Here is a 21,037-nt window from a genome sequence, read left to right as displayed (position 1 = left end):
TACAGGGAAAACTCAACAAAAGTCACTGGGTCTTCCTGGCCACAATTTCCCCTTCCTGGAAATTTCACCCTTCTCCTCAGGGAGAGAGAGAGTCCATTTCCTGCCCCTGGCAATGACCGGAGGTGGGAGTGAATGTAATGACAGAGCCATGGCCAGACCCTCATGTTCTTCAGTTCTACACCATGTCATTGACAGGGGAAGGTATTGGGGCAGTTGCCTTCCCAGCATGGATCATGGGGAACATGGATCACCTGCGCTCTAACCAACATTAGAATTCCACTGGGGATGAAGCTGGAGCAGTGCATGAAGCTCCTCCTGCAGCTGGGACACTCACAGGGCTTCCCATAGTGGCCCCTCCGTTGGTGACTGGTCAAGTTAGAGCTGCTGGTGAAGCTCTTCCCACACTGGGGACTCTCGTAGGGCCTCTCCCCAGTGTGGATGCGTTGGTGGGTGATGAGGTGGGAGTTTTGCTTGAAGCCCTTCCCACACTCAGGGCAGCGGAAGGGCCTCTCCTCTGTGTGAAACTGCTGGTGCTGGAGGAGATTGGAGCTGGTCCGAAACCTCTTCTGACACTGGGGACACTCGTAGGGCCTCTCCCCAGTGTGGATGCGTTGGTGCCTGATGAGTTCTGACCTGTAACTGAAGCCCTGCCCACATTCCCCACACTCGTAGGGCCATTCCCCGGTGTGGATGCGTTGGTGGCGAATCAGGGTGCTGCTCTGTCTGAAACTCTTCCCACATTGCAAGCACTTGTGGGGCTTCTCCCCGTCATGAAGCTGCTCATGGACCACCAACTCTGAGCTCTGCCTGAAGCTCTGTCCACCTTCCTGGCTCAGGGTGGGTCTTTCCTCCTCAGAGCACCCCAGACTGGGTTTGGAGCCCCTCTTCCTGTGGAATCTCTGGGGAGTTTCCTCCCCGTTGGATTCCTGTGCCCTGGAGTCACTCATAACAGCCTCTTCCTTGATGTTCTGCTGTGGGGATTTGTCATCCCTGGTCCCAATCCTCAGCTTCTTGTCTGGGGGAGGAAAGACAAGGAGAGGATGGGATTTGCCTCCGTGCCAGAGGGAAGGGGAAGGAGATCCCCCCAGTGCATCCCCGGTAGGACGGGGTTGGCAGCAGGGTTGTCCTGCAGCTGGGGCTGTGCTGGGCTGGGAGATGGAGCAGGAGGGAGGGGTAAAGGGGCTCTGACTTCCTCCTCACCTGCCTGGGTGTCCCGGGGATCCTTCCTGTTCCTCGCAGCCTCCTTTTCCATCTGGCAATGGTTTGGGGATGGGAAATCCTGTTTTGAGAGAATAACAAGGGATGGGCACCATGAGATTTGTACTGGTTTGAAGGCAAACATGGGGAGGGTCTAAACCAGAATTACAATTTAAAAGAAAATGAAGAACATGGCAACGATATAGAAACACTGCCTTAAACTGACAGAGTCAGGATATAACCTGACACCCTGTTGGTCAGGGTTGTGGCAGCAGTCCCATTAAATGGTGGCTGCAGTCCTGTTGGAGAGGTGAACGTGATTCTCTCAAAGCAGTGATCCTGTAGAAGGGTCTGGTCTTCGTCTGGAGGTCCAGTGGTGATTCTGCAGCTCTTGTCCTCTGGCAATCCAGTAGGCAAGCTGCTCCTGGTTGTAGCAAGGCTCAGCTTATATCCAGGTAGGAATGCTTAGATCCTCCCCCTGGGCGGAGCATCCCACAATGGGATGATGGAATTTTATCAGTCCTGCAAAAACACTCAATGGCCCATTAGCAGAAGATATCTCCCCTGGAGGGCGTTATCAGGGCTGAGTCATGCAAGAGGTAAAGAACACTGCCCCACCTGTTTATAGCAGTTGATGAAGATGGGGATTGAAAACATGCATTTGGTTACATCTTGCATGGCAACCTGAAACAGTGGGGTAATCCCTGCTCAGGGGGGTGAACACCACCCCCCCTTACCCAAACTGGCTCAGGTGTAAAACCCCTACCCTGGGAAGGCCACACACACAGGGACAATGTCACACTTGCCCTGCTCCAGGCTAGGTCTCTGGCCCTTGTCACTCATCTTTTCTCTTTCTTTCCATCTCTCTACCTCACATTTACTGTTCAATAAAATCCATTTTGCATTTGGTATCATTAGCCCCTTAATTGGGGCAGAGGAATCTCTCTTACAATTTGCATAACCAGACTGTGACATTATTTTTGCACAGTGTGTTTAGGCGCTGTTCTCTGACCCCAAGTGCCTTTGACAACAGCATGGCTCCCTCCACTGACAAAGTTGTGGTTCTCTCTGGAAGAACTCTTGGAAACTTGGACACTGTCCCTCCTTCCTCCTGGGGAGCTTATGGAGCTTATAAAAGTTTTTTCTCTTTATGGGAGAAATGATGAGGAAAATGGCTTTTATGAGTGGCCAGTGTAAAGAAAATAATTTGCTGTCTTTCCTTATAAAGTTGTTAAAATCACTGGAGGAAAGGGAGCAAATGTTACCATTGAGACTGACAAGGTTCAGTCACCCCACGGTGAGGAACACAAGGTGGCTAAAAGTCCCAGAAGAAGCCCAGCTCAAGTTGATAAATTTCCGAATAAGTCCTGAATTCCCAGGTTGGGGGCTTTACCAAATGTGACAATCATTTTTCTCTTTATCCCTGTCACCTTTGTGACTGCAACACAGAGATTTCCATTCCTTTTAATAATCTGTATTGGGCCAAATTTCCACTTTCCTTTTATCGGAACCTGCCAGCAGCTGAGCTGGAGATGTGCAGGAAGCAATGAATATTGGAATTGCCACATCACTGCTTGAATTGTCCATTTATTCATGTTGGGATTTCTTTCTGTTTTCATCACATGTGACTAGTGGGAAATCAAATATTCATCAAAGTATTTTATGCAAAATTTTATTTCTACCAAGTTTATTTTGTCCAGTGTCCAGGAGATGCTGAAGGGGTCTCTGTGCCTCTCGCCCTGAGGGATGCTTGGGTGGGGCTTGGAAGGGTTGTCCCTTTCACCCCAGGGAATTCCCTAGGGGATTGTCCCTGTCCCTGTCACCCCAGGCCATTCCCCAGGGGGTCTCCATCATTCTCACCCCAGGAAATGCCTGGAGGGTTTCCCTCCCTCTCAACCCTGTGCCAGGGGGTGCTCAGGGCAGTCTCTGTCCCTCTCAGCCAAGGCGATCCTCGGGGGTCTCTGTCCCCTCACCCTGGGGGATGCTCAGGGGGTCTCCATCCCTCTGGCCTCAGGCAATGCCTGTGCAGGGCTGGGGACCAGGGGCTCTGTGTCCCTCTCACCGCTGAGGCTGCTCAGGGCTGGGGGGCTCTCCGACCTTCTCACCCCTGGGGAGGCCGGGGGGGTCTCTGTCCCTCTCAGCCCTGCTGTGACCCCACCCAATTATCATCGGGGTCAGAGGGACAGAGACACCCCCAAACCCCCAGAAGGGCTGAACCTGGGATTTGGTTTGGGGCTGATGATTTAGGAAGGGGCTGGAATTAGGGCTGGGGTTGGATTTTGGGCTGAGATTTGGATTAGAGCTGGGATTGGGGTTCAGGCTAGACATGGGATTGGCTTTAGGGCTGGGGTTGGGATTGGGTCTAGGGCCAGACAAGTCTGGCACTGGGATGTGATTAAATACAGAACTGTGAGTGTGTCTAAACATGGAGTGAGACTGAGACCAGGATCAGGGTCAGGTTTGGGACTGAGCTCACCCAGGGCAGGACAGGGGGGATGTCACTGCAGGATGTCCCTGGCATTGTCCCAGCCCTCCTCAGGCACCTCCAAACATGGGGAGCAGCTGGGTGCCCCAAAATTCAGGTGCTCGCACGCTGCCCCTCAATACCAGGCGAGCATTCCCTGAGGGCAGCCCTGACTGTGACCACTGGGGCTCTGGGATCAGCCCTCACATCCCTGTGGGAGCAGCAGCAGACAGGATGAGAGATTCCCCCGCCCCATTATTCCTGTGGAAGGGTGAAGTCCAGCGTCCCTTTTCTTCTGGTGCCTCTTCCTCTCCTCAGCTGAGGATGTCAAACTCCCCAGGAGCAGGAAAATCCCCATTCCCTCTTTCCTTGTGGCTGCAGCCTGGAACATCCACCCAGAATGAACGACTTTCTGACAGCCCTGCTGAATGACGCTGGCAAGAGGTTTGTGAGAAGGGGAAGAAATTGTATTTTGATAGTAAATAAAAGGTGCAAAATTATTCCTTTCTGTTATATTCCTTTTCAGTCAGTTCTGGTCTGTTTTCAGAGTGCCACCTTCTCAGCTGATTGTGTTTGTGCCCTCCTTTCTCGCCTGTCTCTCTTTGCCTGCTCTGTATCTCTCTCAGTGTCTCCCTTGACCCAGGGCAGCTCACACCAAAGACCGTGCCCGGATTTAATTCCCAATTCAGGAGCTACAACAACCATGGGGGAAGTTATGAAGGCTCGCAGTGAAATGCCACTGTAGGATCTTGCTCCACTTGGCTTTTGGCTCCTTCTTGACAGCTTTGCCCTCAAGGGCAGGAACATCTTTTCATAGCCGAGAACTGGAATTCCAGACCTGGCAGTGTGTGCCGTGGATCCCAGAGGGGCATTCCCGAGGCTCCCAGGGTGCTGCTCCTGCCGTGCCTCCCAAAGAGCTTCTCTCCCAAGGGGAAAAGATCCAGCAGCTCTGTGGGCTCCCCGAGCGCACAGCAAAGGTGGCGTGGATGGACATTTTCCAGCACCTTCCCCTCTGGAAGCAGAGGAAGGGAGGAAATAGAAGCGAGTCCTGGAAGGACTGGGGTGGGAAGGGACCCTGTCCATGGATTACGACCCCGCGAGGGAGAGACGTCTCTGTCCCAGTGAAGGAGCGAATGAGAGCGTGGGAAAGCAACCGACGATTATTGAACGTGAACTGAACGGAACAAGAAATGGGGAGGAGAAAGGGAGAGAAAGAAATCGGGAAGAGGTCTCACAGAACAGAAAGAAACTGGAAAAGGCTCCCGCCTGGACTCCGCAGCTCCCAGGGACACCGGCAGGGCGCAGCGCCTTTCACAATTCCAGCCAATCAGAAGAGGCGCTAACCAATTTCCAGCCAACCAGAGCCTTTCCCGCCTATGACTCACCGGTTGCCAGGCGGACCCGCAGAGCCCGGCGGCCCCGGAGCGGAATTTAGGGCTCGGGCCGGGGGGACGGATCCGCCCCGGGGGGGTCCCCGAGCCCCTGCCCAGCCCTGGGGCCGATCGGGGGCTCCCCCACCCAGCAGCCGGTGCTGCGGAGCCGCGGGGCAGAGCGGTGGGAAAGGGGGGTCCGGGCTGGCAGCGGAGGAAATGCAGGAGGAAGAGGAGGGAGAGGCGCAGCAGGAGCGGGAGCGGGAGAATCGCGGCACTCGCAGCGCCCGCACGCCGAGCCTGCAGCACCCCCTGCCCCGGGAGCATCGCCCCCAGCCCCGAGCCGTAGGTGAGGGCGGAGGCCGAGCTCGCCCCGGCTACAGCCAGGCGTCTCCAGTAGGATGTTTTGGAGAGTGTTCGGAGCCGGCAGATCCCGGACTCGAGCCCCGGATATCTCCGGGCTCCCTAAGAGGAGCTTTTTCGGGGGGAGAGGAGCCGCGATCGCCCCTCGGGAGGGTCCCGGGGGCTCCACGTGGGGATGGCCCGGTACCGAAGGAGCAGGACATTGGTTTTGGGGATCCCCGTGAGAACCGGGGCTGTGGAACGGGGGACCCCCGGGGCGGGGAGAGGGGAAGGGGCGATACCGGAGCTGGGGGACCCCCGGCAGCCCGGAGATGAGGCGGGGACGGGACCCCCTGACCCTGACAGGGGCGTGTCCTGGGGTGACTTCATGATGCTCGTACCCCCATGGGTCTGTTTAGCCCAGAATGAGTTCTGCACCTCTAAGGCTGGTTCTGAGAGAGAAGGGGAGGAGAAAGAAGCTGCAGTTTGTTTTCAGAAACTGCAATCACTCCTCTACATTCCAGCTGCTGGATGGACAGACAGCAGGACAGAGCTCTCCTTTGCTTTTAGTCAGTTTTTAGGTCTCTGAGGCAGAGAAGTTCCCTGGACTTTGATTTTTCTTTTTCTTTGGAGCTGTTTAAACCTGCTCTGGACTGAACAACCAGAACACCACCGGCAGCTCCCACCTGAGGCCCACTGCGATGGACCTGGGCCGAGGCATTTCCAGCGCTGGACGGACTGATAAGAGACTGATAATAGACTGATAAGTGACTGATAACACTGATAAGACACTGATAAGACACTGATAAGACACTGAGTGGGCCGAGCTACAACCCAAGGAGGGACTTTTGGAGTTTGTCATCTATTTTGGAGCAGCAGGAAGTTTTATTGCTTAATATTGTTCAATTTTTTGTGCTGGTGAATGCTTTGCCTGTAAAATAAAGTTTTTTTAGACTTTCCTCCAAGGAAATATTTTCCTGGACTGGCTGAGGGTGGGGCTGCTGAATCGGCATTCTAGAGGAAACTCCTTTTGGAATGTTTCAACCAAATTTGCCCTAAACCAGGACAGGGTGGTGGAAAGAAGGGGGAACCCCAAGTGGCTGGATTGAGGGGAGGCTGGGGAGGAGGACCTTGGGACCCCAGAACCTCCCAGAATCCCTAAGCAGAACCCTGGAGAGGAGGGATCCCCTGGACCGATGGAATCCCCACCAGCTCTGAGATGGGGGACCAACCATAACCCAAGAGGGATGAGACTGGAAATGGGAAACTCCGGGTGGCTTTTTTTTATTCACTCTTGATTTTTGGACATCAGGTGACTTCTAGGAATGGACGTGGATGGGAGGAGTCCCCAACCCAAGGCATTCACATTTTGTTTTTTCCCAAACCAGGATTTTCCCCAAACCTTTCCACCGTGACATCCCCCCTGTCCCGCTCTGGGTGAGCTCAATCCCAAACCTGACCCCAATCCTGGTCTCAATTTCACTCCATGTTTAAATACACTCACAGTTCTGTATTCTATCTCATCCCAGTCCCAAACTCATCTATCCCAACCCCAGCCCTAATGTTAATCCCATGTCTAGCCTTAACCCCAATCCCAGGCCAAATCCAATCTCAGCCCCAACTCCAACCCCAGCCCCAATTCCAGCCCCTTCCTAAATCATCAGCCCCAAACCAAATCCCAGGTTCAGGTTCCCTCTTCTGGGGGTTTGGGGGTGTCTCTGTCCCTCTGACCCCGATGATGTTTGGGTGGGGTCACAGCAGGGCTGAGAGGGACAGAGACCCCTCCGGCCTCCCCAGGGGTGAGAAAGTGGGAGAGCCCCCCCAGCCCCGAGCAGCCTCAGCGGTGAGAGGGACACAGAGCCCCTGGTCCTCAGCCCTGCACAGGCATTGCCTGAGGCCAGAGGATGGAGACCCCCCGAGCATCCCCTAGGGCAAGGGGACAGAGACCCCTGAGCATCCCCTGGGCTGAGAGGGACAGAGACTGCCCCGAGCACCCCCTGGCACAGGGGTGAAAGGGAGGGAGATATTACAGCGACCTTAGACGGTCACTGTGGTGAGAGAAGGACGAGAATCTTGTTTCTTGATCAGAAGGCTGATTTATTCATATAAGATATATAATACATTATAACTATACTAAAAAGAATAAGAAGAGAGGTTGCAGAGAGCAGCTATGCTCAGAATAGAATAGAAAGAATGAATAACAAAGTTCTTTGCCCAGGGAATCTGTCCCTGAGCTGCTCCTGTGATTGGCCTTTAATGGTACACAAGGAAGATGAGCCAATCACAGGGACACCTGCTACATTTCACAACAGCTGATAACAATTGTTTACATTCTTCTTCTGGGGCCCTTTGCTTCCCAGAAGAAGGAGAAATCCCAAAGAAAGGATTTCTATGAAGAAATGTCTGCGACATCTCACCCTTCTAAATTGTATAAATTAAAAGAAAAATGCTGATGTGAAATGAACAGGAGATTTCTTCAACTGTAAAATATACAATACTAATAAATCACTAAAACAATCCTACAATCTAAAAAAATGCAAAAAACAATGCAAAGAGAATTCAAGTCCAAGCAGCTGGGTTTCAGGAACAGTCCAAGAGCTGAAGTTGTTTCTCTTGGATATCTGAGAGTCCTTTTCGGTCCTGAAAACAGACTTGCTGCAAAAGTCCCATCAACAGTTATCAAAAACATATTGACAATCTTACAACTATTTCAAACAATTTCAAACAATTTGAACAACTTTAGAATGTCCTTTTCTGGCCCTTCAATGCTTCAGTGCTTCAGAGCTGCTGCCCACTGTTTTCAATCTTTTTTTTTTTTTTTTTTTTTTTTTTTAATCGAAAATGAAAAGAGCAGCAGCAGAGCAGAGCAGTGCCAGAGAAGGAAAGGCCCTGGGGACCCTGGCCCATGATGGACCAGGAACCCCAAAACTGGCCCACAAAGGGGGACCAGGACCGGTAGGAGAAACCTCAACCCCCAGAAACACCAAGAGGCCAAATGCTGGCCCTGGCCCAAAAACTTCCTGAGCCCAACGGCCCAGGCCAAACCCATGAGCCAGGCCCTGCATTCCCACAGGCCTGCACCCTGCTGCCAGTACAATGGCAGCACGAGTGGGGACACGCTTCCTTTCCCCAAAACCACTGAGGCATGCCAGCAGCAGGGAAATAGAAGCCTTCCCCAGAGATCCCATCCGGGGTCTGGAGATGTTTGTTTCCCACAGCAAACCAGCTATGGTCTCCTCCATCTGTGCCCTCTTCCCCTGCAATGCATTGGGTTTGTGTCTCATCCGCCCCATGGCATCATCCCCACCCCCTCCGGGCTGGAGATCAGAGGTAGAGCTCTCGGGATGCACCTGCCCCCCGCCACTAGGGCGCAAGAGAGGCGGCAGAGATGGCAGCCTCCATGGGACAATCCCCGAAAAAACACCCCCCAGCCCGCCGAGAATGCTGATCTTGAAAGCAGGCAAACACATCGCCCCAACAGTCAGCTGGCGAGCACTCCCCGCTCCACGGAAGGGGAGGCCAGCCGCCGGGGCTGCTGCTACAGCAACCGGTCCGGGATGGTCCGAGCTCGAACAAGCCGCCGGTTCCAGGGCAGTCTCTGACGCCGACACGGAGGACACAGCCTCCGACAACGGCAGGACTGCCGGGGCAGCCTGTGCAGGCAGCGGGGGGGAAGCCGGAACCGGGGAGGGAATCTCGCTGGATGTAGGAGCGGCCGCGGGCTTTTCCGAGGGTCCCGCAGGTTCGGCGCCGTCTCCAGCACCATCCTGAACAGGGACCGTCTCGGCTTGAGGCGGCTAGGAGGCCGATGGAAGCGGCAGAGGGGCCGGAGGGGCCGGAGAGATCTTCTCCTCCGCTGAGCCGGAAGCTGGAGACGCGTCGTCGTCGCTTAGCAACTCAGCAGCCACAGGAAGTGCCTCTTCTGCATTCTCAGACGCAGGCGCTGGCAGGGGCGGGGAGGCCTGTGAAGCCGTGGGCGGGACCGCCTGGAGAGGCGGAGACGGGATCGCCTGGAGTGGCGGCCGCGCCGGTGAGGCGGGTCTTGAAGGCGGACGCAGCGCTGGCAGGGGCGGCACCAACGGCACTGGTTCGAGCGGGACCGCCCATTCCCATCCCCCCGGAGAGAGAGAAGGAGGGGGGGGAGAAGGTTCCGTCTGCGCAGGCTCCGGAGAAAGAGTAAAAAAAACTTCTTCGCTCGGCGCAGTTTCGCCCCCCCCGCCGCGAAGCAGGGGGGGCCGGGCAGCCCCCACTCATCCCCGCCGGTCTTCTCCCGCTGAGGACAGAGGGCTGGAAGCCCCACTCATCCCCCGCCGGGTCTTCTCCCACCGGGGACGGTGGAAACGGAGCCTGTCCATAACAGTTAGAAATCCATTGAAAAATAGCTGCTCTCCGTTTCAAAACTGGGAAGAGCTTTAGAAATGCTGGGTAGATAAAAGGCAAAACACGTTCCTGGCCCCAGACAAACTGAAAAATGGAGTTCATGCACTCCTAGACAAAAACATCCAAGGCATACAGGACATGAGTAAAGAACTCAAAAAGCTTTGCCCATCGAAAGAACTCATAGAGATCTGTTGCTGACAGAAAAATCCCATCTTCTCTACACCATTTTTGCCAGAGGGCAATAAGTTTCTCCTCTGAAGGGGAGAACTGAACCTCTTCTTCCAAGGCATGTGTCTGCCATACCAACCGCCACAAACTACGAAGGGCTGGTTCATCAGGAAGGGAAAAGACAAAAGTACCTTGTGAAAATGTCCAGCTTGCTCTGGCCAGCTCTGCGAACATCTTCCTGAAGGTGTTCCAGAAGAAGGTTCTCTTTGTGGTCAGCCTTGGCTGTGAACTCTGTCCAAATCAGGATCTTCAGTTCTTCAGCTCCTGGCTTGAATCCACTTCTGTGGTCACTTCAAAGCAACCATCACTTGCTACACATACAGGATTTTACCCAGTGCAGCAATTTTGCTCCTCTGGTCTTTATCAAATTAATTTTTGCCCTGACACGAGGGGTCACCAGATATTACAGCGACTTTAGACGGTCACTGTGGTGAGAGAAGGACGAGAATCTTGTTTCTTGATCAGAAGGCTGATTTATTCATATAAGATATATAATACATTATAACTATACTAAAAAGAATAAGAAGAGAGGTTGCAGAGAGCAGCTATGCTCAGAATAGAATAGAAAGAATGAATAACAAAGTTCTTTGCCCAGGGAATCTGTCCCTGAGCTGCTCCTGTGATTGGCCTTTAATGGTACACAAGGAAGATGAGCCAATCACAGGGACACCTGCTACATTTCACAACAGCTGATAACAATTGTTTACATTCTTCTTCTGGGGCCCTTTGCTTCCCAGAAGAAGGAGAAATCCCAAAGAAAGGATTTCTATGAAGAAATGTCTGCAACAGGGAGACCCCCCAGGCATTCCCTGGGGTGAGAATGATGGAGAACCACTGGGGAACAGCCTGGGGTGACAGGGACAGGGACAACCCCTGCAGAACGGCCTGGGGTGACAGGGACAGGAAAAACACCCCCAAACCCCTCCCAAGCATCCCCCAGTGCGAGAGGCACAGAGACCCCTTGAGCATCATCTGGGCACTGGACAAAATAAACTCGGCAGAAATCAAACTTGACTCTGCAAAATCACTTTGAAGAATATATGGTCTTCCCACAAGTAACTTGTGATGAAAGCGCAAACAAATCCCAAACATTAATAAACTGACAATCCAAGCAGTGATGTGGCAATTCCAATATTCATTGCTTCCTGCACAGCTCCAGCTCAGCTGCTGGCAGCTTCCGATCAAAGGAAAGTGGAAATCTGGCCCAATACAGATTATTAAAAGGAATGGAAAGCTCTGTGTAGCAGTCTCAAAGGTGACAGGGATAAAGAGAAAAATGATTGTCACATTTGGTAAAGCCCCCAGGCTCTGGAATTCAGGACATATTCGGAAATTTATCTACTTGAGGAGGGCTTCTTGTGGGAATTCTAGCCGCCTTGCGTTCCTCACCATGGGGTGAATGAACCTTGTCAGTCTTACTGGTAACATTTGCTCCATTTCCTCCTGTGATTTTAACAACTTTATAAGGAAAGACAGCAAATTATTTTCTTTACGCTGGCCACCCATAAAAGCCATTTTCCTCATCATTTTTCCCATAAAGAAATAAAACTTTTATACCCTCCATAAGCTCCCCAGTAGGAAGGAGGGACTGTGTCCAAGTTTCTAAGATTTCTTCCAGAAAGAACCACAACTTTGTCAGTGGAGGGAGCCATGCTGTTGTCAAAGGCATTGGGGTCAGAGAACAGCGCCTAAACACACTGTGCAAAAATAATGTCACAGTCTGGTTATGTAAATTGTTAGAGAGATTCCTCTGCCCCAATTAAGGTGCTAACGATACCAAATCCAAAATGGATTTAATTGACCAGTAAATGTGAGGTAGAGAGATGGAAAGAAAGAGAAAAGATGAGTGACAAGGGCCAGAGACCTAGCCTGGAGCAGGGCAAGTGTGACATTGTCCCCTGTGTGTGTGGCCTTCCCAGGGTAGGGGTTTTACACCTGAGCCAGTTTGGGTAAGGGGGGTGGTGTTCACCCTCTGAGCAGGGATTACCCCACTGTTTCAGGTTGCCATGCAAGGTGTAACCAAATGCATGTTTTCAATCCCCATCTTCATCAACTGCTATAAACAGGTGGGGCAGGGTTCTTTATGTCTTCCATGACTCAGCCCTGATAATGCCCTCCAGGGGAGATATCTTCTGTGAATGGGCCATTGAGTGTCACTGCAGGACTGATAAAATTCCATCATCCCATTGTGGGATGCTCCGCCCAGGGGGAGGATCCAAACATTCCTGCCTGGATATAAGCTGAGCCTTGCTGCAACCAGGAGCAGCTTGCCTACTGGATTGCCAGAGGACAAGAGCTCCATAACCACCACTGGACCTTCAGAGGAAGACCAGACCCTTCTGCAGGATCACTGCTCTAACAGAATCACGTTGATCACTCCAACAGGACTGCACCCACCACCCTGACCAACAGGGTGTCAGGTTATATCCTGACTCTGTCAGTTTAAGGCAGGGTTTCTATATCGTTGCCTTGGTCTTCACTTTCTTATTAAATTGTATTCTGACGTAGAATCTCCCCCATGTTTGCCTTCAAACCAGTACAAAAGACAATGTGCGCACCCTTTGTTTTCTTCCCAGAACAGGATTTCCCATTCCCAGATCTTGACTGGATGGAGGAGGATGCTGCGAGGAAGAGGAAGGATCCCTGGGACAACCAGACAGGTGAGGAGGAAGTCAATTCCTATTTCCTCGGCTCTCCTGCTCCATCTCCCAGCCCAGCACGGCCCCTGGCTGCAGGACAACCCTGCTGCCAACCCCGTCCTACCGGGGATGCACTGGGGGGATCTCCTTCCCCTTCCCTCTGGCACGGAGGCAAATCCCATCCTTTCCTTGTCCTTGCTTCCCCAGGGAAGGAACTGAGGATGGAGACCAGGGAGGAAAAATCTGCATGGCAGAACCTTGTGAAAGAGGCCGTTTTGAGTGATTCTAGTGCACAGGAATCCAACAGGGAAGAAAAACCTCAGACATCCCACATGAGGAGGGGCTGCAAACCCAGCCCAGGGTGCTCTGAAGAAGAAAGACCCACCCTGAGCCAGGAAGGTGGACAGAGCTTCAGCCAGAGTTCCGAGCTGGTGGCCCATGAGCAGCTTCATGATGGGGAGAAACCCCACAAGGGCTTGGAGTGGGGGAAGAGCTTCAGACAGAGCAGCACCCTGATCTGCCACCACATGATCCACACTGGGGAATGGCCTTACGAATGTGGGGAATGTGGGAAGGGCTTCAGCTACAGGTCAGAACTCATCAGGCACCAACGCATCCACACTGGGGAGAGGCCCTACGAGTGTGGGGATTGTGGGAAGGGCTTCAGCTGCAGCTCCGCCCTCATCACCCACCAACGCATCCACACTGGGGAGAGGCCCTACCAGTGTCCCACATGTGGGAAGAGGTTTCAGACCAGCTCCAATCTCCGTCTGCATGAGCGGATTCACACAGAGGAGAGGCTCTTCCGCTGCCCTGACTGTGGGAAGGGCTTCAAGCAAAAGTCCCACCTCATCACCCACCAGCGCATCCACACTGGGGAGAGGCCCTTCGAGTGTCCCCAGTGTGGGAAGAGCTTCACCCAGAGCTCTGCCTTGACCAGACCCCAACGGAGGCACCAGTAAGGGAAGCCCTGCAAATGCCACAAACGCAGGAACAGCTTCATGCACCACTCCAGCTTCATCCCCCATTGGAAGGCCCACATTGGGAACAGCCCTGGTGATCCATTTTCCCTGTGATCCATCTGGGAAGATACCTGTCCCTTTTCCTGCCCCTGCCAAAGACATGATGTGGGTTGGAAGAACATGAGGGTCTGGCCATGGCCGTGTCATTACATTTACCCTCACCTCAGGTCATTGCCAGGGGCAGGAAACGGACTCTCACTCTCTCCCTCTGAGGAGAAGGGTGTCCTTTCCAGGCAGGGGAAATGCATGGCCAGGAAGAGCCTGTTGTTGATGTATTAGTTTTCCCTGTAAACAGTTTTTCTTATCCCTTCTGTTATCAATATTATTTTTGTTTCTGTTTGTTCCTTATCTCATTGCTGTTCCCAATAAATTGTTGATATCCCAGCCCAGGATCTTTGCCTTTTGTGCTTTCCATGGGAGGCAGGAGGGCAGTGAGGGCAGCGCGGTTTTAGTGGGAGCAGAAAATTGGGGAATCCCATTCCTGAACCCTGGCCCATGGAAACCGAGCATCCCAGCTGGTCCCAGCCCTGGTGGCCATGGCAACAGCCTTGGGAGCGGGTCCCTGGCTGGGGCTGTGGGAACCTCTTCCCTCTGGTGCCCAGGGACAGGAGTGGAGGGAACGGCTGCAGCTGAGTCAGGGCAGGCTCAGGTTGGATGTCAGGAAAAGGTTTTTGCCCTGAGGCTGCTGGGGCCCTGCCCAGGCTCCCCAGGGAAGGGTCCCAGCTCCAGGGCTCTCTGAGCTCCTGCAGAGTTTGGACAGCGCTGCCAGGCCCAGGCTGGCATTGTTGGGGTGTCCTGTGCAGGGCCAGCAGTTGGACTGGAGGATCCTGATGGGTCCCTCCCAGCTCAGCCAATTCTGTGGTTCTGGGATCCCATGAGCCTGGGGATGGGACTGCCAATGGTTGCCATGGCAACTGGGTCTGGCTGCAGGCCTGAGCTGGTGTCCATGGCAACCACCCCTGGCATGGGGTCTCCAGGGAGCTGCCAAGGGACTGAGCATAGCAACAGGGGCCTGGTGATGGTTGCTATGGGAACCAACCATAGCAACAGTGGGCTGCTGATGGCTGCCATGGAAACTGACCATAGCAACAGGGTCCTGGTAATGGTTGCTGTGGAGACTGAACAGAACAACAGGAGGCTGGTGAGGGTTGCCTGCTAAGGATCAGATTTGTCACAGGCCCTCAGAGGGGTTCCATGGGAACTTTCCAAGAGTCTCTAGCCTGTTCCAGAGCTGGAATGTCACAGGCAGAGACAGGGGCCCCATGGAGACCTCCCAGGGCTCTCTGGGGATGGTAAAGAGCCCTGTGGTCAGAGGCAGTCACAGCCATTCCGCGGTGACATCCCAGGGGACCTTGGGCTGCAAAGGCACCGATCTGTCACAGGCACTCACGGGGGCTCCTTCGTGACATCCCAGGAGTCCCCAGGCTGCCAAAGAGCCGGGATGTCCCAGACACTCACAGGGGTTCCTGTCATGGGCACAATGGAAGCTTCAGTCAAAGTTTATTACAGAAGTTCCTGTTGGGTCACGAGGTGCAGAAAGGAGCCCCAATAGCCCCCACAGATTCCCAAATACCCCCAAGGATGTCCAGGCTTTCTAAACTCCTTCTGGGAGAGCCACATTGGAGCATCTGTTTCCAATCCCAGCTGCAGACTTTTCAAGACTTTGTGTGTAAAGAATTATAAAGTGGGAAATAAACCTTTGTAGAATTTGTCCCACAGGATTAGGGATGGCAAACCAGATATATTTATGTAAATATGTATTATCTATTATGGTCATTATTAGAGAAAATTGTCTAAATCAGAAATATTTAACCATTATTTAAGAGATGTATAATATATGATATAGAGCACTAAGAAATTATTTCAAAGGAACTGCATTAAAGCAAAACCTGTAATTAATCAGAAATTGATGTCACTCCTCTTGCCCCATTGACTATGGGCAAGTCCCTTTGGCTCAGCCAGGAGCAGTGACCTTGAGGGGTGTCCCCACTGCAGGGAGGAATCCCCACCTCCCCCAAGAAGGGAAATGTCAGGAGATGCTGCCATTAATATTTGGGATGGGGCTTTTCCAGTCTGAGGTGCTGCCCTGTCAGTCAGATGTGCCCAGGCTGGGCCAGCTCAGCAGCTCTGCAGAACCTCTCAGTGGTGTCACTTGGTTGTTCCTTTCTCTGGGGATTTTTCCACCTCTGCCACCCCTTCAATTCCCTCTGAGGAAACTGAAATTTGGGATGGAGGAGTCAGGCTGGTTTCAGCATGATTCACCCCAAAAGCAGCGTGATCCCCTCCTTCATTTCCCACTGGGGACTTTGCAAACAGGGCCTTGTTGGAGTTGTTGGAGCCCATTGCAGGCAGAGCCTCTTGCTCCAGCAGGAACTGCCTTTCCTGTGCCATCAGCAGGGCAGGTCCCGCTGCAGGAGAAGCCCCAGGCCAGCCCCAGCACAGGGATGGGCTCGGGCACAAGGGCAGAGCACCGTGCTGGGAGCTGTGCCAGGGAGAGCCTGAGGCATAAGGGCACCTTGTTTGAGAGAATTGTTTTGGGGATGGGAATCAGGGCTTGTCTGGCCTGCTTGGCCCAGCCCAGGCAGGGCTTTCCCAGCCACATTCCACACTCCATTTCCCAGCTGGAGCCGCTGGTGCCTCTGATTTGTGCTGCCCCAGCCCCAGGGATGCTCTCCTTGTCTGCCCATTCCCCCACGGTCTCTGGGCAGGGATGGCCTCAGTGGTGGCTGCTGACATCCTCAGCACCTTGGAGGCTGCTGCTGAATTTTCCTGCTCCAGAGGCTTGTTCAGCCTTCAGCTCTTCAGTGCAGGAATTCAGTGTCCCCAGGGCTCATTAACATTCAGAACACCTTAACAAGCCAAGCCTCTGGGAATAATTTGATTTTAATTTTCAAATCTCTTGTGGTTAATTGGACAGATCTCAGTAGTACATCTAAAGTGAATGCAATATATTTAAAAAGACAGTCACAAAACATTTTTTTAGGTCCTCCTTATTTTTTTTCCTGTTAATTCATTGATGTGTGCAATCTCCAATTGACACTGAATCTAAGTACGGCTCCAGAGGCTTGTTCAGCCTTCAGCTCTTCAGTGCAGGAATTCAGTGTCCCCAGGGCTCATTAACATTCAGAACAGCTTAACAAGCGAAGCCTCTGGGGATAATTTGACTTCAGTTTCTAAATCTTGTGTTATTAATAAGAGAGATTTCAGAAGTGCATTCAACTGAATATGATCTATTTAAAAGACAGTGAGAAAAGATTTTTTAGGTCCTGTTTAGGTTTTTCTTGTTTTCTCTGTAAACAGCAATCTCCAATTGACACTGAATCCATGTACCTCCTCATGCAGTTGGAATAGACATGAAAATCAAGACCCTTCATAGCTGACAATCAGTCAGACTCTGTCCCTACCCCCACCCCACCATTTTCCCCATCCAAGCCCTGGCACTCAGAGCAGCCTTGTGCAAATCTGAGCTCCCTCCAGCCCAGGCTGCACCTGCAGCTTTCAGCTCCTTGGCTCCAAGTCCCACCTGCTTTCCTTGGAGAAGGAGCTGCCCGAGACACAGAGGGATGTTCATTTCTTGTCAGCCAACAAAGCCAAGGGAAGGCTCAGCACCATCAAAGGCAAAAGTCATTCTTCTGCTGGATATTAAATCCACTTTCCACAGCAGACAGTCTCAGAGCAATGGAAAACACCTTCTGAGCCCAGCACAGATCCCAAGGTCCCCCAAACCCTTCCTGCCCCGATTCTGCCCAGATTTGCTCTTTGCACACACGAGTCACAGGCTGAAGTCAGGAGATCCCTCCATGCCCAGTGGGAGGAAAAGAGAAAAAGGGGATGAAGAGCTCTCCTGCGCAGAGCCAAGGTCCAAGTGCAGCCCCTGCAGTGGGAACCACAACTCATCAGGTTTGCGTCCTTTGGGCTCAGGGACTGGTGACACTCAGAGGCACAGAAAGGTTTCTTGCCAACAAACACAAGTTGGACATTTGAACAGTTTAATAACCATCACAGCTCTCTGTGATGTCCCTGCAGCCTCTGACATGTCCCCCATCCCCAAGGGATTTCTGTACAGCAACAGTTTTAAACAAGGCATAAGGTAATTCTGTGATAGATAAAAACACAATTAAGATGATATTTCTTATATATTTGTTTGAACTTCAGAAATACTGGGCAATTTCTTCCAGCTCAAAGCATGAAGCCAGTCTGTTGAGAGACACTTGACTGACAAGAGAGCATCTAGAGGATGAAATCAGAGAGCAGTAGAAGTACATAGATCCACCTGCTGTAAAAGAAGAGATGTCCTTAGACATGGCCATTTCAACAGAAGAGCTGAAAACACCTGAAGGAAAAGGGAGACGAAGTAATAAACAGAATATTGGTGACACCCGGAGAAGGGAAGATCAGTATTTTTCCTCCTGCCATCAGTACACCTCGAGGAAATTCCTGTTCCTCGTGGGAAAACTCTGCCAATTCTTAAAAGTACTCAAATGACCCAGATAATAAAGATTTGTTTGTATGTCATGAAATTAGAGTCTTTCATTAGCAAATTTGCAGATGATACTAAGCTGGAAGCGTGTGTCGATCTGTTAGAGGGACGGAGGGCTTTGTAGAGGGACTTGGAATGGTTGGATGGATGGGCAGAATCTAATGGGATGAGGTTCAATAAGTCCAAGTGCCAAGTCCTGCACTTTGGCCACAATAATGCCCTGCAACATTATAGGCTGGGGACCGTGTGGCTGGACAGTGCTCAGGTGGGAAGGGACCTGGGGTTGCTGGTTGACAGTCGGCTGAACATGAGCCAGCAGAGTGCCCAGGTGGCCAGGAAGGCCAAAGGCATCCTGGCCAGTATCAGGAACAGTGTGGCCAGCAGGAGCAGGGAGGTCATCCTTCCCCTGTACATGGCACTGGTGAGGCCACATCTTGAGTATTGCGTCCAGTTCTGGGCCCCTCAGTTTAGGAGGGACGTTGAGATGCTTGAGCGTGTCCAAAGGAGAGCAACGAGGCTGGTGAGGGGCTTGGAGCACAAGCCGTATGAAGAACGACTGAGGGAGCTGGGGTTGTTCAGCCTGGAGAAAAGGAGACTCAGGGGTGACCTTATCACTCTCTTCAACTTCCTGAAGGATGGCTGTGGTGAGCTGGGGGTCGGTCTCTTTCTCTAGGCAAGAACAGACAGAACAAGAGGACACAGTCTCAAGCTGCGCCAAGGGAGATATAGGCTAGAATTAGGGAGGAAGTTTTTCACAGAAAGAGTGGTCAAATACTGGAATCATCTACTCAGGGAGGTGATGGAGTCACCATCCCTCGATGTGTTTAAGGGAAGATTGGATGTGGCACTTGGTGCCATGATCTAGTTGAGGTGTTAGAACATGGGTTGGAGTCGATGATCTTAAAGGTCTCTTCCAACCTGGAAATTCTGTGATTCTGTGAAACTAACAGGTATTAACACCTGTGCCACTTTCCAGACAGACATCAGTTGTGTGCCCGTGAACAGGCAGTGCCACTTGTGCCCTGAGGTGCCCAGCTGGGATTGGATCTCTTCGAGAGCACCTGAGGGAGAGCAGAGCACCTTTAGAGCTGCAGGTCCCTGCCAGTCCTGCAGGGCTCCTGTCTCATCAACATCTGCTCTGCTTCAGTTTGAAACAGGCCCCAGCATGGTGCCGGGATCATCAGAGAGCTGAGGTGTGTGCTGGAATTCAATGCCCTCCCCATCCTGCAGCAACCCTGCATTTCCCTCCTGCAGCCTTGGTCTCCAGCACAGCCATGGAGGCTCTTTGGGCTCTGGACTGTTCCTGCAGCCCCCAAGGGCAGCTGAGCTCTGCCTTTGGCACAGTCAGGCCTGGCCAGCGCAGGCCATGCTCAGCAATTGCTTCTGTGTGCCTGGCCTTGCTGTCAGCCTTGGCAGCAGCTACGTGGCCCCTTTGTGGCCCTGTGCTGAACCAGCCATGGTGGCCCACCCCCTGTGCAGGCCCAGCCCAGGCCAGGAGCATTGTGGCTGGGAACGGCCCCTGTGCCGTGGTGCCCACAGCAGCCTTGGGGCTCTGTGCCCCATGGCCTCCCTGCTGGGCAGCCTCTGCCAGCTCCTGCAGAGCCTGTGGCACCTGTGGGGCTGCACAGACAGCCCTGCCCCGGGCTCTGTCAGCCTCTGGGCCAGCAGAGAGGCAGTCAGGGCTGGCCATGGCCGGGAACAGGCCCTGAGCGCTGCAGGAGGATGGAGCTGGGCCACAGCCAAGCTCAGCCCAGGCCAAAGCTGGGCTCAGCAGCCAGGGCTGCCAAGGGCTGGGCACAGAGGCTGGCGCTGACAAATGTCCTGGGCCCCCTCCCTGCTCTGTCCATGCCACCAAGGGCACAGAGCAGCCTCCTCTCTGGGCCACTTGCCTGTTTGCAATGCCTTGCATAGGCGCTGGCCCTGCCCCCGAGGCCTGGCCTGAGTCCTGCCCCTGCACGCTCAGCCAGGCTGAGATGGACACTGATGGTTTCTGGGCCAGGCTCTCTGAGCCCAGCCCAGCTCCCTGCAAGCTCTGCCAGCTGCCCTGAGCTCTGGGCAGCACCAAGGGCCTCTCCCCAGCCCAGTCCAGCTGGCTCTGGCCCCACAGCTCTGCTCAGGCCAGGCTGCTCTGGGCACTGCCCCACGGCCTCAGCCCCTGGCAAGGGCACAGCAGCATCTGCAGCTGCCACAGGACTCAGCCCCAGCCATGGGGGCAGGGGCTTGGCCAAGGCCAAAGGAGGCTCCCTGGCTGCCCTGCTCCCTTCTGGCTGAAGTGCTGAGAGCTCTGCAGCCCCTGCTGCCATCCCATCTGCCCAGGGCAGCACAAGAGCCGCAGCCTTGTGGCCCTCAAGAGCTGCTCCTGCTCCAGGCCCAGGGCCCATCCCAGAGCTGGGGCAGCCACCAAGCTGTGCCCATTTCTGTTCATTGCTGCTCTGATGGGGATGGATCCTCAGCCACTTAGTGGTTGCTGATGAATTTTATTACTTCAGAGGCGTCTTCGTTCTTGAGCTCTTCACTTCAGGAATTGTTAGAAAAGCTCATAAACATATGCTCAAAATGCCTGAACAAGGCAAACTCATGGGAATAATTGAAGTTTCCAATTCTTCTGTGGTTAATTATACAGATTTCAGAAGTGTATTCATAGTGAATATAGTGTATTGGAAAAAATGCAGAGAGAACTGTTTTGTTCTGTTTAGTTTTTTTTTCCTGTTTATATATTGATATCAGCAATGTCCGATTTATATTGACCCTCAGTATCTCCTAATGCATTTTGAACAGATATGAAAATCAAGACCCTCCATGGCTGACAATCAATCACACTTTGTTCCTATCCCCTCCCCACCATTTCCTTCGTCCAACCCCTGGCACTCAGAGCAGTTGAGGAATGGAGTCACATCCAGGGGTGTCCCCAGGGC

General features: G+C 53.0%; 2 protein-coding genes across 2 annotated transcripts in view; one reads left to right on the top strand and one right to left on the bottom strand.

Moving 5' to 3' along the window:
• The window catches only part of LOC135461186 (uncharacterized), a 35,594-nt gene extending 34,342 nt beyond the window's left edge, over positions 1-1,252 (bottom strand). The window contains exons 1-2 of the mRNA XM_064738168.1: positions 1,201-1,252; positions 572-1,015 (exon numbers count right to left, since the gene is read on the bottom strand). Of these exons, the coding sequence (XP_064594238.1) occupies positions 572-1,015; positions 1,201-1,252 (496 nt within the window). The remainder of the gene's footprint in view (positions 1-571; positions 1,016-1,200) is intronic.
• An 11,589-nt stretch (positions 1,253-12,841) lies between these two features.
• On the top strand, positions 12,842-13,582 carry LOC135461185 (gastrula zinc finger protein XlCGF49.1-like). The gene has a single exon (XM_064738167.1). It carries the CDS (start codon positions 12,842-12,844, stop codon positions 13,580-13,582), a length of 741 nt encoding a protein of 246 aa, XP_064594237.1.
• The last annotated feature ends 7,455 nt before the right edge of the window (positions 13,583-21,037 follow it).

The sequence above is a fragment of the Zonotrichia leucophrys genome, unplaced genomic scaffold (genome assembly GCF_028769735.1).
Source record: "Zonotrichia leucophrys gambelii isolate GWCS_2022_RI unplaced genomic scaffold, RI_Zleu_2.0 Scaffold_215_85110, whole genome shotgun sequence".
NCBI classification, from domain to species: Eukaryota; Metazoa; Chordata; class Aves; order Passeriformes; family Passerellidae; genus Zonotrichia; species Zonotrichia leucophrys.
The sequence above is the reverse complement of the archived record's forward strand: the minus strand, read 5'-3'. Positions and strand labels throughout refer to the sequence as shown.

Excerpts from the sequence above, each read along its gene's own strand:
- LOC135461185 (XM_064738167.1), top strand. The coding sequence starts at position 12,842 with ATGGAGACCAGGGAGGAAAAATCTGCATGGCAGAACCTTGTGAAAGAG.